The sequence below is a fragment of the Carcharhinus amblyrhynchos genome, unplaced genomic scaffold (assembly GCF_965287045.1).
Source record: "Carcharhinus amblyrhynchos unplaced genomic scaffold, sCarAmb.v2.hapA chromosome_286, whole genome shotgun sequence".
NCBI lineage: Eukaryota > Metazoa > Chordata > Chondrichthyes > Carcharhiniformes > Carcharhinidae > Carcharhinus > Carcharhinus amblyrhynchos.
Genome location: NW_027650026.1, coordinates 142,723 through 156,800, shown reverse-complemented (window position 1 = coordinate 156,800; position 14,078 = coordinate 142,723). Strand labels below are relative to the sequence as shown.

At 47.0% G+C, this 14,078-nt stretch overlaps 1 protein-coding gene across 1 annotated transcript; it reads left to right on the top strand.

The window, feature by feature from the left end:
• Positions 1–977: 977 nt before the first annotated feature.
• LOC145339008 (putative G-protein coupled receptor 139) lies at positions 978–1,913 on the top strand (the record flags this gene model as incomplete). Its single annotated transcript, XM_080183432.1, has 1 exon — positions 978–1,913. A coding segment is annotated over one exon (936 nt), but the record flags the coding sequence as incomplete, so codon positions are not given.
• Between the last annotated feature and the right edge of the window lie 12,165 nt (positions 1,914–14,078).

The following is a 14,078-nucleotide window of genomic DNA, read 5'->3' as shown; positions in this document are numbered from 1 at the left end:
CTGGAGGTTTCGGACCCCCAGGCTCCTTCTTCAGGTGAGTGAAGATATGTGTTCACAAACAGGGCATAGAAAGACACAAACTCGATTTACAAGATAATGGTTGGAATGTGAGTCTTTACAGGTAATCAAGCCTTAAAAGTACAGACAATGTGGGTGGAAAGTGGGTTAAACACAGGGTAAAGAGATGTGTATTGTCCCCAGCCAGGAGAGTTAGTGAGATTTTGCAAGTCCTGGTGTTGCAGGTAGTGTGACATGAACCCAAGGTCCCGACTGAGGCCGTCCTCGTGTGTGTGGAACTTGACTATTTTGTGTTCTGTGTCAGTGAGTGTGAATTACTGTTTCTTCCTGTCTTGTGCTAACGGTGCCCACAATACTATGGTTTCCTCTCCTGGGTACAGTCCTGAGTAAATAGAGATTCTCAGCTGCTGAGGCACAGGATCTCTCTCTGCCAACTGTTAGTATTATCCAGAGGGAAGGGTGAAAGCAGCAATGTTTGGTACCAGCTCTGCTGCAGGGATTGTCAGTGAGCTGTCTGAGAGACAACAGATTATCACCTACAGGACTGCAGCCTCGATGTTCTGACAGTGTTTAATCCCTCAGCCTTCTTACCCTCCAAATCCCCAACAAGCTGAGGGGTTATTTACTTGAAGCTGAGTGAGGGGCAATGCTGTGGGCTCCCCAGAATGGTCTCTCCCAGATTTATACCTTTGTTTTGCTACCATGGAGCAGCTTGGTGACACAGTGATTAGCACTGCTGACTCACAGCGTCGGGCTCCCTGTCTGTGCGTACCTCCTCCCCGTGTCTGGGTGGGTTTCCTCCGGAGGCTCCTCTTTGCTCTCACACTGAAAAAGATGAGCTGGATATTTTTTAAAAAAGTGATTTAATGTGTGTAATTTTTTTTATTTCTACCCATCCTCAGTCTAAATGGTAACTTCTTTCTCTGAATCGTGTCTAACTTTATTCTGTATTTCTCTCCCTGACAGTGAACATAATCACAATTGTGACCCTGACGAGCAGAAACTGTGGTCTGTCCAAATGTGTCACTCGTTACCTGGTGGCCATGTCAGTGGGGGATCTGCTGGTCGTTATCCTCGACCTGATATTGAGACACATTCCCATTGTTTATCGGGAACAGTTTGAATTCCTGCACTCGGTCCCCGTGTGTAACATCCACGCCGTCCTGCTTTATGCAGCCACTGACTGTTCTGTCTGGTTCACCGTCACTTTCACCTTTGATCGATTTGTGGCCATTTGCTGCCCCAAGCTGAAAAGTAAATATTGCAGTGAGAAATCGGCGACTGTGGTTCTGGGAACAGTGACGGTGCTGAGCTGCTTAAAGAACATTTTCTGGTATTTCCTGTTTTCAGATAAATATTGGCCGGGGCAAAACCAGTGGTTTTGTTATGTCACATGGGATGTTCGGGAATCTCTGGTCTGGGGCATAATCGAATTTCTCCACTACATTCTCACCCCCTTTATCCCATTTGTCCTAATTCTGCTACTCAATGCTTTCACCGTCAGACACATTTTAGTGAGCAGCAGAGCCCGCAGGAGACTCCGGGCTCACAGCAGTGGGGAGAATCCCAGAGACCCAGAGATGGAGAGTCGAAAGAAATCCATCATTTTACTGTTTGTTATCTCAGCCAATTTCATTCTCTTATGGTCGGCATTAATGATTTATTCTATATGGGATCGTCTGTTTTTTTTGGGCTATGAGTTGGGATGGTTAGATTATTTTGTTCTGGAAATGGGCTTCATGTTGCAACTCCTTAGTTGCTGCACAAACACTGCCATTTATGCAGTGACACAGTCGCACTTCAGACAGCAGCTAAAAAATCAACTGAAGTATCCCCTTACTTCAATTCTTCAACTCATCTTCCCCAATGAGAAACTACAAACACAAAGCCCCTGATTCTTCCTACTGGACATTCCAACTATAAATAACAAACAGCCTCACAGAGACAGAAAGACTGGCAATAGAGAGAGGGAGGACGGGGGGTGGGGAGAGAACAGTAATCTAACAGTGAGAGTGATAGACAGACAGAGACTGACAGTGTGGGAAGGGCACAACGAGATGGAGACCGACAGAAGCTGAAAGGGTTTCTAACAAATACAGAAAAAAAAGGCGTCCGAGGGAGAGAGAATACAGAACAGATAGAGATTCTCAAAGAATGAGAGACTCAGGGGTAGAGGGTGGGAAAATTGCAAGGGAGATGGATGGGAAATGAGAAAGGGAGGCAGAGGAAGACACATGGGAGGATGGCATAAGAGTTGGAGAGGGAGACTAAGTGGGAAAGGGAGACAGAGGGAAATAGAGGCACAGAGAATCAGAGTTACAGAGATGGAATGGGAGCGAATGGGAAAGTGTGAGATTGAACGTATACAATGGACACAGCAAGATCAAAACACAGAGCAAGGTAGAGAGAGAGAGCAAGAGAAAGGAGTAAAGGGGTACAGAGACAGATAGGGAAAGTGAGGTTGAGACAAAGCAGGTGAAGGAGAGTGAGACTGAAAGGCCACAGCTGAGGCAGAGGAAGAGGGTAGAAGGAGGGAGACAGAGAGGCAGAAAGACAGAAGGAGACAGAGATAAAGAGAGAGAGAAGAATAGAAAGAAACAGAGAGACATACGTAATGACTTTAGCAATAACAATCAGCTGGATGTATTGGAATATGAGCTCTCTGATTGAGGGAGTTAATGCTGTCCAATCCCGAAGTGCTGCAGACGTATATAATATGATGTGTGTCTAGGTTACCAGAACTCAAGGTTTGTGCACTCAGTGTGTGGATGTGATGGACTGGTGGTTTTATTTCTAGACTATTAATACAGAAACTCAGCAAATGTTCTGGCCACCGGCGTTCCAATCTCATCACGGGAGACGGTGGAATTTGAATCAATATATCCGAATTCAGAATCTGCTGGTGACCATAAAAACATTGTCGATTTTCGGGAAAAAACCCCATCCGGTTCCCCAATGCACAAAGGAAGTAACTCTGTTGTCATTATGTGATCAGGGCTAATCGTAACTCCAGAGTCACAGCAATGTGCCCTCTGAACAAGGGCAACTAGGGATGGGCAATAAATGCTGGGTGGTCAGTGACAGTCAGGTCCCAAGAATGAATACTCGGAAATTATAAAGAAACGATAAACTGTTTCTCACAGATAGATAAATATCCAATCCCTTGGATCGAGGAGTTAAACTCAAAGCTGGCAGGGGGATTCTTGTTTCCGATTATGAACTTACCCACATTCACTTACTCTAACAGCTCGATGACGATTCCCAGAAACATTCAACAATTCATAATCAGAGAAAGTTTAACATTTATAAAGTATCAAAAGCTTACATTAACAATGCAATAAAATTACTGTGAAAATCACCTTGTCACCAAACACTGGTGCCTTTTTTGGGTACATAGAACACTACAGCACAAACAGGCCCTTCGCACCGATCATATCCATACCTACCAGGCCATAGAACTATCTGTAACTCCCAATCCCATTAAATCCCATGCACTCATCCAGAAGTCTTTTAAAAGACCCCAGCAAGTTCGCCTCTACCACCACTGACGGCAGCCGATTCCACTCACTCACCACCCTCTGAGTGAAAAACTTACCCCTGACATCTCCTCTGTACCTGCTCCCCAGCACCTTAAATCTGTGTCCTCTCGTAGCGACCATTTCAACCCGGGGAAATAGCCTCCGAGAATCCACCCTATCTATACCTCTCAACATTTTATAAACTTCTATCAGGTCACCTCTCAACCTTCGTCTCTCCAGGGAGAAGAGTCCCAGCTCCCTCAACCTAACTTCATAAGGCATGCCTCCCAATCCAGGCAACATCCTTGTAAATCTCCTCTGTACCCTCTCAATAACTTCCGCATCCTTCCTGTAGTGAGGCGACCAGAACTGCGCACAGTACTCCAAGTGGGGTCTGACCAGGGTCTTATAAAGTTGCAGCATTACCTCCCGACTCCTAAACTCAATCCCTCGATTAATGAAGGCCAGTACACCATACGCCTTCTTGACCACATCCTCCACCTGCGAGGCCGATTTTAAGGTCCTGTGGACCCGGACCCCAAGATCCTTCTGCTCCTCAACACTGAGGGAGGAGTTAGCATGGCCAGTGCACCTAACCAGCTCATCTATCTGGCTGAGGGAATAATCCAAAATAACCAGAGGAAACCCACAAAGATACGGTGAGAATAAAAACTAAGAAACAAAGAAAAATGCAGCACAAGACTGCACTGATCATGTGTTCCCAACTAGACCATCCGTTTGTACCCCTCTATTTCCAGCCTGTTCATGTGGCCCCCTTACCTTGACCTTTTGACCCTTTGTTTGTCAATTCTGACCTGGGAAAAGGCTTCTAGCTGTTTACCCTATTTATGCCCTTCATAATTTTATAAAATTCTATTACATCACCCCTCAACCTCTGTCTTTCCAGTGAGAACAACCCTAGTTTATTCAATCTCACCTCATAGCTAATACCCTCCATACCAGGCAACATCCTGGTAAACCTTTTCTGCACTTTCCCCAAGGGTAGTGTGGCGACCAGAACTGGATGCAGTCTTCCAAATATATCCTGAACAGAGTTCTATATAATCTGCAACATCATATGTCACTTTTATTCTCTATGCCCTGACCAATAAAGACAAACATGCCATATGCCTTCTTCACCATCTTTCCCACCTGTGCTGCCACCTTTAAGGATCTGTGGACTTGCACACCCAGATCCCTCTGTATGCCTCCACTCCTGATGGTTCTGCCACTTATTGTATCATTCCCCTGCATTAGATCTACCAAAATGCACCACTTTGCATTTATCTGGATTAAATTCCACCTGCTATTTTGCACCCAATTTTCCAGCCTATATCCTGCTGTATCCTCTGACAATGTTCATCACGATCCGCAACTCCAGCAATCTTTGTGTCGCCTGCAAACTTACTGATCGTCTTCCAAACCATTTATATATATCACAAACAGCAGAAATCCTTTACAGAGACCCTCAAACAGCCTCTCCTAAACAACAGCCATCAAATCCTGCCTAATCCGGCTGTAGTTAGCTTTCCCCCAATTCAACACCTCACCCATTGGACAACACTTTTCCATGACTATCCGAACGTTTACAGGATTGTGGTCACTGTTCACCACATGTTCCCCCACTGAACCTTTGATGATCTGAATGGGCTCATTCCCCAGTACTAGGTCCAGTATTGCTCCCTCTCTAGTTGGACTATCAACATATTGTTCCAAAGAACCTTCCTGGACACATTTTACAAATTCCTTCCTGTTTGGACCCCCAGTCCTAAGGGGTCTCCAGTCTATATGAGGGAAATTAAAGTTTCCCACAGCAACAACAACCCTATTTTTTCTACACCTGTCCAGAATCTCCTTACATATTTGTTCTTCAATTTCCCATGGGCTTTTGGGAGTTCTGTAGTACACCCCAGCACAGGGTCTGTGCCCTCCCTGTTTCTGAACTCTACCCACAGTGTCTCCTTACATGATCCTTCCAAATTGTCCACCCTCTGTACCGCTGTAATAAGCTCCCTAACCAGTATTGCTACTCCCACCTCTTCTAGCCCCTCCCCTGTCTCGCCTAAAATACTTATACCCAAAAAATTCAGCTGCTAGTCCTGTCCTTTTAACCAAGTCTCTGTCACTGAAACCACATCCAAGTTCCGCGCTTGCATTAAAGCTCTAAGTTTATCTTCCTTACCTATTACACTCCCATTTAAGCAGATGCACTTCAGACCTCCAGTCTCACTGAGTTCATCCTCCCCAGATTGCTCTTCCTCTGAGGTAGCCTTGTCTTGGCCCCATGCTCATCCCCAGTCTTTACGCTTCCAGACCTATTGTTCTGATTCTCATTAAACATTAGTTTAAACCCACCCGAACCACACCAGCAAACCTCCCAGCCAGGATATTGGTGTCCCTCCAGTTCGGGTGTAACCCGTCCTTCTTGTACAGGTCCCATCCTCCCTGGAAATGTTTCCAGTGATCCACGAATCCAAAACCCTCCCTCCTGCACCAGTTCTTTAGCCACATGTTCAGCTGCACAATTTCCCTGTTCCGAGCCTCGCCAGCACGTGGAATGGGGAGAAATCCAGAGATTGCTAACCTAGAAATCCTGTTATTTACCTTCTACCTACCTCCCCAAAATTTCTTTTGCGGGATCTCCCTGCTCGTTCTGCCGACACCATTTGTTCCACTGTGAACAATGACGTCTGTCTGATTACCCTTCTCCTTTAGGATGCTTTCTACCCGCTCAGAGACATCCAGGAACCTGGCACCAGCGAGGCAGACTACCATCCTGGAGTCTTGTTCGCAACCACAGAACCGCCTGTCTGTGCCTCGAACTATTGAGTCCCCCAGCAATATTGTTCTCCTACTCTCCACCTTTCCCTTCTGAGCCACAGATCCCAATTCTGTGCCAGAGATCCCGATTCTGTACGAGAGACCTGGTCACTGTGTCTTACCCAAAGAAGGCCATCTCCCCCACCCCCCCCCAGTATCCAAAACAATATGTTTATAGGGGAACAATCACAGGGGATCCCTGCACTCCCTCCCCTCCCCTCTCCTGACTGTCACCCAGCTAGCTTCATTTTTATGTGTTCCCACTTCCCGATAACTGTTATCTATCAGCCCCTCTGCCTCCCGAATGATCCAAAGTTCATCCAGGTCCAGCTCCAGTTCCCTCAGGCGGTGTTTGAGGAGCTGGAGGTGGGTGCACCTCCCGCAGCTGAAGTCAGCAGGGTCACTAATGGTGTCCCTTACCTCCACATCCTGCTGGAGGAGCAGTGAACTGCCCAAAGCGCCATCCTCTCCGCCCAAACTCACAACAAGAAGAGTTAGAAAAAGGAAAAAGAAAGGAAAAGCTGATCTTTTCCCACCACCGAGTGTTTGTTTTAGGTTGGAGGAGGAGGGAGGCTGGGAGACAGTCCGTGTTCAGTGTCTCGGGTTTCCTCACTGTTCAGATTTATTGGGTAAAACACAATTACCCAGGTCTCCCCAAGGCCGATTTCCGGTTTCCTGCTGCTCTGAAACAAAAGCTCTAAAAAAGTAAGTTAAACATCAAAAACTCAGCTTACCATCCAGCTCTCCTCCCCAAAATCACTCCCCTCTCTGCCTGTTCCTCAGGAAGAATGTGCAGAGTCCACACAGACAGTGACTCAAACCAGGAATTGAACCCTGGTATCTGGCGTTATGAGGCAGCAGCGCTAACCACTGTCACACCTCGTCTATGGAGATACTTTGGGCAAAGAAATTCCAGAAGTTCCTGCATGGTGGGACAGCCCATAACATTGACCCAATTCCAGCTGGGGGTTTTATGACTGTCTGCCTTCCATTATCGATTGGAACACCCCCTCCAGAGGCCCAGTCACTCAGGCAGATGCCTTGGGTTGGCGATGATTAATAAAAACTTATTTTACTCCCAATGGAACAGACGGTAATGATGAACTTTTTCAAAACTCTCACAGTGGCTGCTAATAATATTTGGCTGTGAACGCAGAATTACCCAGTCCCCAATAAACTGAATCAGCGAGTGGGGATGGGGGAATCCAAAAGGCTGTTACACCCATTGCGCCCATATTGGAGAGGCAGAGAGCCGCTGACTGGGGAAGAGGACACACTCCTCTGGGGGTCAGGAGTGTCATCCTGAGCCAGCTTCACCATCTCATCCTGGCTGAACTTTACCATGGCCACCCAGGAGTGGCAAACTGAAGATCCTCCCAGTTCCCATGTCTGGTGGGCAGATATGGATACAGATATTTACTCGTGGGTCAGTGTGGGTAATATCAACAAGGGCAGAACCATTACCAGTCACCGCTCTTCACACTTGGGAATGACCAGGATGGCCGTAGACATGGCTGCACACGGACAGTGTTGGATGATTGAAGGGGTCAATATTCCTGATAATGGGAGATGCTGATACAAAATGAATGGCCATACACAGGGTGAGTGAATCAAACACAAGGAACAGAGTGGAGAAACTCCACGCCTCTTTCTCCACACCCGGGATCCTACAGCTGTTCTGAAAATGGACCACCGTTCATCAGTCAGGAATTTGTGCATTAGATGAAGTTAAACAGAATTTGACACATTAGGACAGAGCCTTATTAGCCATCATCCTATAGCCTGGCAGAAAGAGCGGCCCGTAGTAAAAACAGGTTCAAAAAAAACACTGACTCCTTGGACACCAAACTATCCAGATTCATCTTCAATTACAGAGCGACGCCCACCCCCCCACCCCCAAAAAACCCCTCATTTAACGACCAAAATAGCCCCAGCAGAGTTGCTCATGGGAAGATGACTCCGCCCAAAGTTGAATCTGACCTTCCCAAGGCCGGGAGGTTGGCAAGGCATCGGGGTACCCAGTGCTGATCCCACCAGCCGGGAGAGGCACTGAAAAGGAGTTGATAGGTTATTAGTAAATAACCATGACACTGGATCCGTGGTTATGAGGCCTGTTCGAGTCTGGAACATGGCTAGTTCCAGATCAAGTCCGCTTGGGAGATACCATCCTATGGAAATGCTTCAATTATCTACAAACCATGAAGCCCCAAGCCGTGTCTGATAAAATCAATTCCCAGCACTTTGGAAACAGTGGAAAGAATTCCAGGCACTCCGGCTACTGCTCTCCATCTCCACCAGTGGGAACCTCGGAGGCTGAAATGAACACAGCAGGCTTGGACGTCTCGACCATATTGTCTCCAGATAAATGGAGCTCGGAGCAAAACGCTCATGGTGGAAGAGACAAGCTCCACTCACTTCCGAGGCTGAGCAGGAGGAACCAGGCCCAGCATTGAAACTCCACAATAGGCTTCCAAGAGTAACCTCTCAGCAGTTACTCAGACCAAGAGAGGGAGGGGGTGGAGTGACTTCAAACAGGTTCCTGAGTTGGACATGCACAAATATAAACTATCAAAATGACGCCTGTTAACTCTGCCCACTGAGGGAACTCCACAGAGTGCAAGCTGCAGAGAGTGAGGGACTGAGAGTTGGGGTTCAGTCTGGGGGTTTAGGGAAGTGGGTGGAGATGTATTTCCTTGTCTTCTGTCCCTTACCCCCCGGTCCCTCCCGATCAGGTCCAGTGTGGGCAGGTGTGGACCAGACATTACAGTTCAGAAAGTGACGGGGGACCAATGGAAGCAGCTGATTGGTGAGTAAGTCCTTGGAAGAAACATTGAGGGAATTTTCTGAGTATCTCCTGCTGACGCCATACATTCCAGAAGGATTCCCGATATTGGTAATGTTCTGGGGACCGGGGTTCAAACCCCAACACGGCAACTGTTGGAGATTGAATTCAATAAAAAACAAATCTGGAATTAAAAATCTACTGATGACCATAAAACCAGATTCGATTGTCAGAAAAACCCCATCTGGTTCACTAATGTTGTTGAGGGAAGGAAAAATGCCGTCCTTTCCTGGTCTGTGGCTCCAGAGCCACAGCAATGTGTTTAACTCTTAACTGCCCTCCAAGGTCAATGAGGGACAGGCAATAAATCCTGACCAGCCAGCAAGGATGTGGAGATACCGGCGTTGGACTGGAGTAAACCCAGGCAGCCAGCGAGGCACAGTTCCCACAAATGAATGAAAAAATGCCCTTTCCCATCCTTACATCCTTGAAGCAAATTTAGATTTTTGTTGGTGGGATACTATCTGTGAAGGTTATTGAGAAATTAGCAACAAAATAAAATGGATAGAACGAAGTAGATAAAATAAGATGCAGGGCCAGGTAATGTGTTGTGGTTGCATGATGTGGGAGCTTGCTCTCCCATTTGTTTTTGCTTCTGAACACAGCTGTGGGAAGAGTTGGGTCCTCAAAGAAATCCAATTCAGATTTGATGAACTGGAGTCTGAGCTTTGAACATTGTGGCACATCAGGGAGGGGGAGAGTTAGGGAGACGCTGTGTTTCAGGAGGCAGTCATACCCCTTAGAATAAATGCATCACATTTGGTGAGAGATGGGAGAGTGTGACTACAAGCAAGTCTTGGTGACGAATCCAGGAGGGAGTGTTGAAGGAGCCTCAGTCCTTGAGCTTGTCTCAGTGTAGTTGATGAACTAAATCAATCGATTATTAATCCAGAAACCTGTCTGGTTCACTAATGTCCTTCGGAGAATGAGCTACCGTCCTTATCTGGTCTGCCCTACATGTAACACCAGAGTCACATCAATGTTGTTGTGTCTCAATATCCTCAAAGGGTAACGAGGGACAGACAATAAATGCTGGCCAGCCAGGGACACCCATGTCCTTCGAATGATTAAACAAACAGGTTTGAGACACTTGCTCCTTCTGCGGGCGTGAGTGGGGGCTGCAAGGAGGATGAGCAACCGAACCACAGCCCGGTGGTTCAGGGAGACATTCCAGAGGGAGGAGAAAAGGGAAATGTAATTGTGAACAGGGATCGTTCGTCAGGGGAATAGACACTTATCTCTATCCTGGATTGAGATTCCCGAAGGCTGTGTTCCTGCCTGATGCCGGACAGGAGTCCGGAACACTTGGCCCAGTTGGTCCTGGTGGAGGATGCGGCGGAGACACCGCCTGGCATTCTCACATCCTCCGCAGGTCAGCCGGGTCCGTGAACATGAGGAGCTCGTCATCGGTGTAGGCCGACAGGACCAGCCCTACGTCCGGGCCACACAGAGTCAAACCCAGCAAAGGACTCAATCTAGGATTCCTTTTGTTTATTACAAAAACAGTTACAAATATTCAAAATACACATATGAAAGATAGATTACCAATCTACAATTATTATCTTCTTTTTAGGAATGGTTATCAGGAATCAGCCATCAATCAGTTTACTCAGTTAATGGTGGGGCGTTGGGGAGAGTTACAGAACAAGGCGATCTAGGGGTACAGGTTCATAGCTCCTTGAAAGTGGAGTCACAGGTGGATGGAGTGGTGAAGAAGGCATTCGGCATGCTTGGTTTCATCGGTCAGAACACTGACTACAGGAGTTGGGACGTCTTGTTGAAGTTGTACAAGACATTGGTAAGGCCATACTTAGAATCCTGTGTGCAATTCTGATCACCCTATTATAGAAAGGATATTATTAAACTAGAAAGAGTGCAAAAAAGATTTACTCGGATGCTACCAGGACTTGGTGGTTTGAGTTACAAGGAGAAGCTGGATAGACTGGGACTTTATTCTCTGGAGCCTCGGAGGCTGAGGGGTGATCTTATAGAGGCTTATAAATTAGTGAAGGGCACAGATCAGGTAGATAGTTAATATCTTTTCCCAAAAGTAGGGGAGTCTAAAACTAGAGGGCACAGGTTTAAGGTGAGAGGGGAGAAATATAAAAGTGTCCAGGGGGACAATTTTTTCACCCAGAGGGTGGTGAGTGTCTGGAATGAGCTGCCAGAAGTAGTAGTAGAGGGGGGTGACAATGTTGTCTTTTAAAAAACATTTAGACAGTTATGTAGGTAGAATGGGTATAGAGGGATATGGGCCAAATTGGGGTAAGCTTAGGGGTTTTAAAAAAAAAGGCAGCATGGACAAGTTGGGCCAAGGGCCTGTTTCCAGGCTGTAACCTCTGACTTGATGAATCCAGGCCCCAACTAACAAAGGAGAGAGGGTGGGAGAGGGGGCAGTTCAACCAATGAGAATAAAAGCAAATCACTGCGGATGCTGGGATCGGAAACAGAAAATGTTGGAAAATCTCAGCAGGTCTGACAGCATCTGTGGAGAGAGTGAATAGAGCCAATGTTTCGAGTCTGGATGTGCCTCGCTCAGAGTTGAATTAGTGTAGTGGTTATCTCACTATTGAAAGGAAAGTTAGAGTTTATTTATTCATCACAAGTCAGGCTTACATTAACACTGCAATGAAGTTACTGTGAAATTCCCCTAGATTTGCCACACTCTGCAGTTGACGCCTTCTGCGCCCTTTGGGCACCGCAGGGGCTGGGGTACATTATCAACCCTAATAATCACATTTTAATTTAATGTTTTTAAGTTTCCTTAGATTTTGTTCAGGCTTTTCCCCTTTCCTTTTGGGGAGTCGCCCCCTTTTACTTTGTCCTGATTTAATCTGAGTTTGTTTATTTGTTTTCACCTTAAAAGAGACCACAATCCAGCGCCTGTTTGGGTCAATGCACCCTAAGCAGCGTGTCTTTCAGAATGTGGGAGAAAACCCACACAGACACGGGCCTCTTTTGGAAATGGTAAAGGTACACCCAACCAATCCTGAAAGTCCCTCACAAACCATTGTGGACTTGTGTTAAAATGAGGAGAGTTCTCCGAGTAAAGGAACAGTCACTCTCAGACTTATACAGCTCACCAAGCTTTCTCCAACACTGACATATCAACGGGGCATAGCACCAGGGACCCGGGTTCGATTCCCGGCTGGGTCACTGTCTGTGCGGAGTCTGCTCGGGTTTCCTCCGGGTGCTCCGGTTTCCTCCCACACTCCAAAAGACAGGTCAATTAGGTGCGTTGGCCATGCTAAATTCTCCCCCAAACAGATGGCAGAGTGTGGTGACTCGGGGATTTTCACAGTAACTTCATCGCAGTGTTAATGTAAGCCCATTTTTGATACTAATAAATACACTTTACAGGTAGTAGCACAGTGATATAAAGTCAGGAGGGAGTTACACTGAGCTCCCTCAACATCAGACCCTACGAAAGCAATGGTGTCATCGAGGCATTGAGGTTTAAGCATGGAAACAGGCCCTGTGGCCCAACTTGTCCACGCTGCCCCTTTTTAACCACTGAGCTAGTCCATATTGCCTGCATTTGGCCCATATCCTTCTATAGCTATCTTATCCGACCAGCTGTCTAAGTACTTTTTAGAGACAAAATTGTACCCGTCTCAGCGACTACCTCTGGCAGCTTGTTCCAGACACTCACCACCCTCTGTGTGAAGGAATTGTCCCTCTGGACACTTTTGTATCTCTCCCCTATCACCTTAAACCTCTGCCCTCTCGTTTTAGGCTCCCCTACCTTTGGGAAAAGATATTGACTATCTCGCTGATCTGTGCCCCTCATTATTTTATAGACCTCTATAAGATCACCCCTCAGCCTCCTACGCTCCAGAGAAAAGAGTCCCAGTCTATCCAGCCTCTCCTTATAACTCAATCCATCAAGTCCCGGTAGCATCCTAGTCAATCTTTTCTGCACTCTTTCTAGTTTAATAATACCCTTGTCAGGTCAAACCAGCATGGGCAATAAAAGTTCCAGCCCATTACTATCTCTGTGCTTCCGGAGTCTGTGCAGGACCCGGATTCGAATCCCACCACGGCAGATGATGGAATATGAATTCAATCAAAAATATTCAAACTGATGACCTTGAGAGCATTGTGGGAAAAACCCATCTGGTTCAGGAATGTCCTTTAGGGAAGGAAATCTGCCTCCCTTACCCGGTCTGGCCTCCATGTGACTCAGAATCACAGCAATGTGGTTGGCTCTCAGGTGCCCTGTGAAATGGCTGAGCCAATCAGTGCAAGGGCAACTAGGGAAGGGCAATAAATGCCGGCCCAGCCAATCACACCCACCTTCCATCAATCAATCAGAAAATGATGACGCCAACGTGAGGGTAAAGTAGATCAAAAAGGTCCTTTCCCGACTAAAGCAGGACCTTGTGAATGAACCTGGAAGGCAGTCTATACCCTCGGTGCTGACTGCCCACAGACGGGCACCAGGTATATTGGTGGGTACCTGCCGTACACGCCCTCTGTAGAGGTGACCCAGGGATCCACAAGATTGTGAAAGAGAAGTAGGCAGTCAGAGTGAGTCCACTCCCCCAGGCCTCACCCCAACCCCATCAACCTCAGCTGTCCTGGAATGAGAAATTACTGATTCCATCGGGACTGGCAGCTCCGCAGGAAGTTCCTTCCGCTTCGACCCAAGAACATGATTGGTCAGTTTTACTTCCCATGAGCTGCAGCTTTGAACTTGTCTGATCCAATCAGAATGTTCCCTGGTCCAAATGATCATCCCATTCCTGATTGGTTCCCTCTAAGGAGCTTGTCATTCTGATTGGTTACTGGGAATGGTGTGGGATCAGTTGGGATGTGAGTCTGGGGATTTAAGGTGAGTTGGTCCCACTTGTATTCATCTCAGAGTCTAATAGGTGATA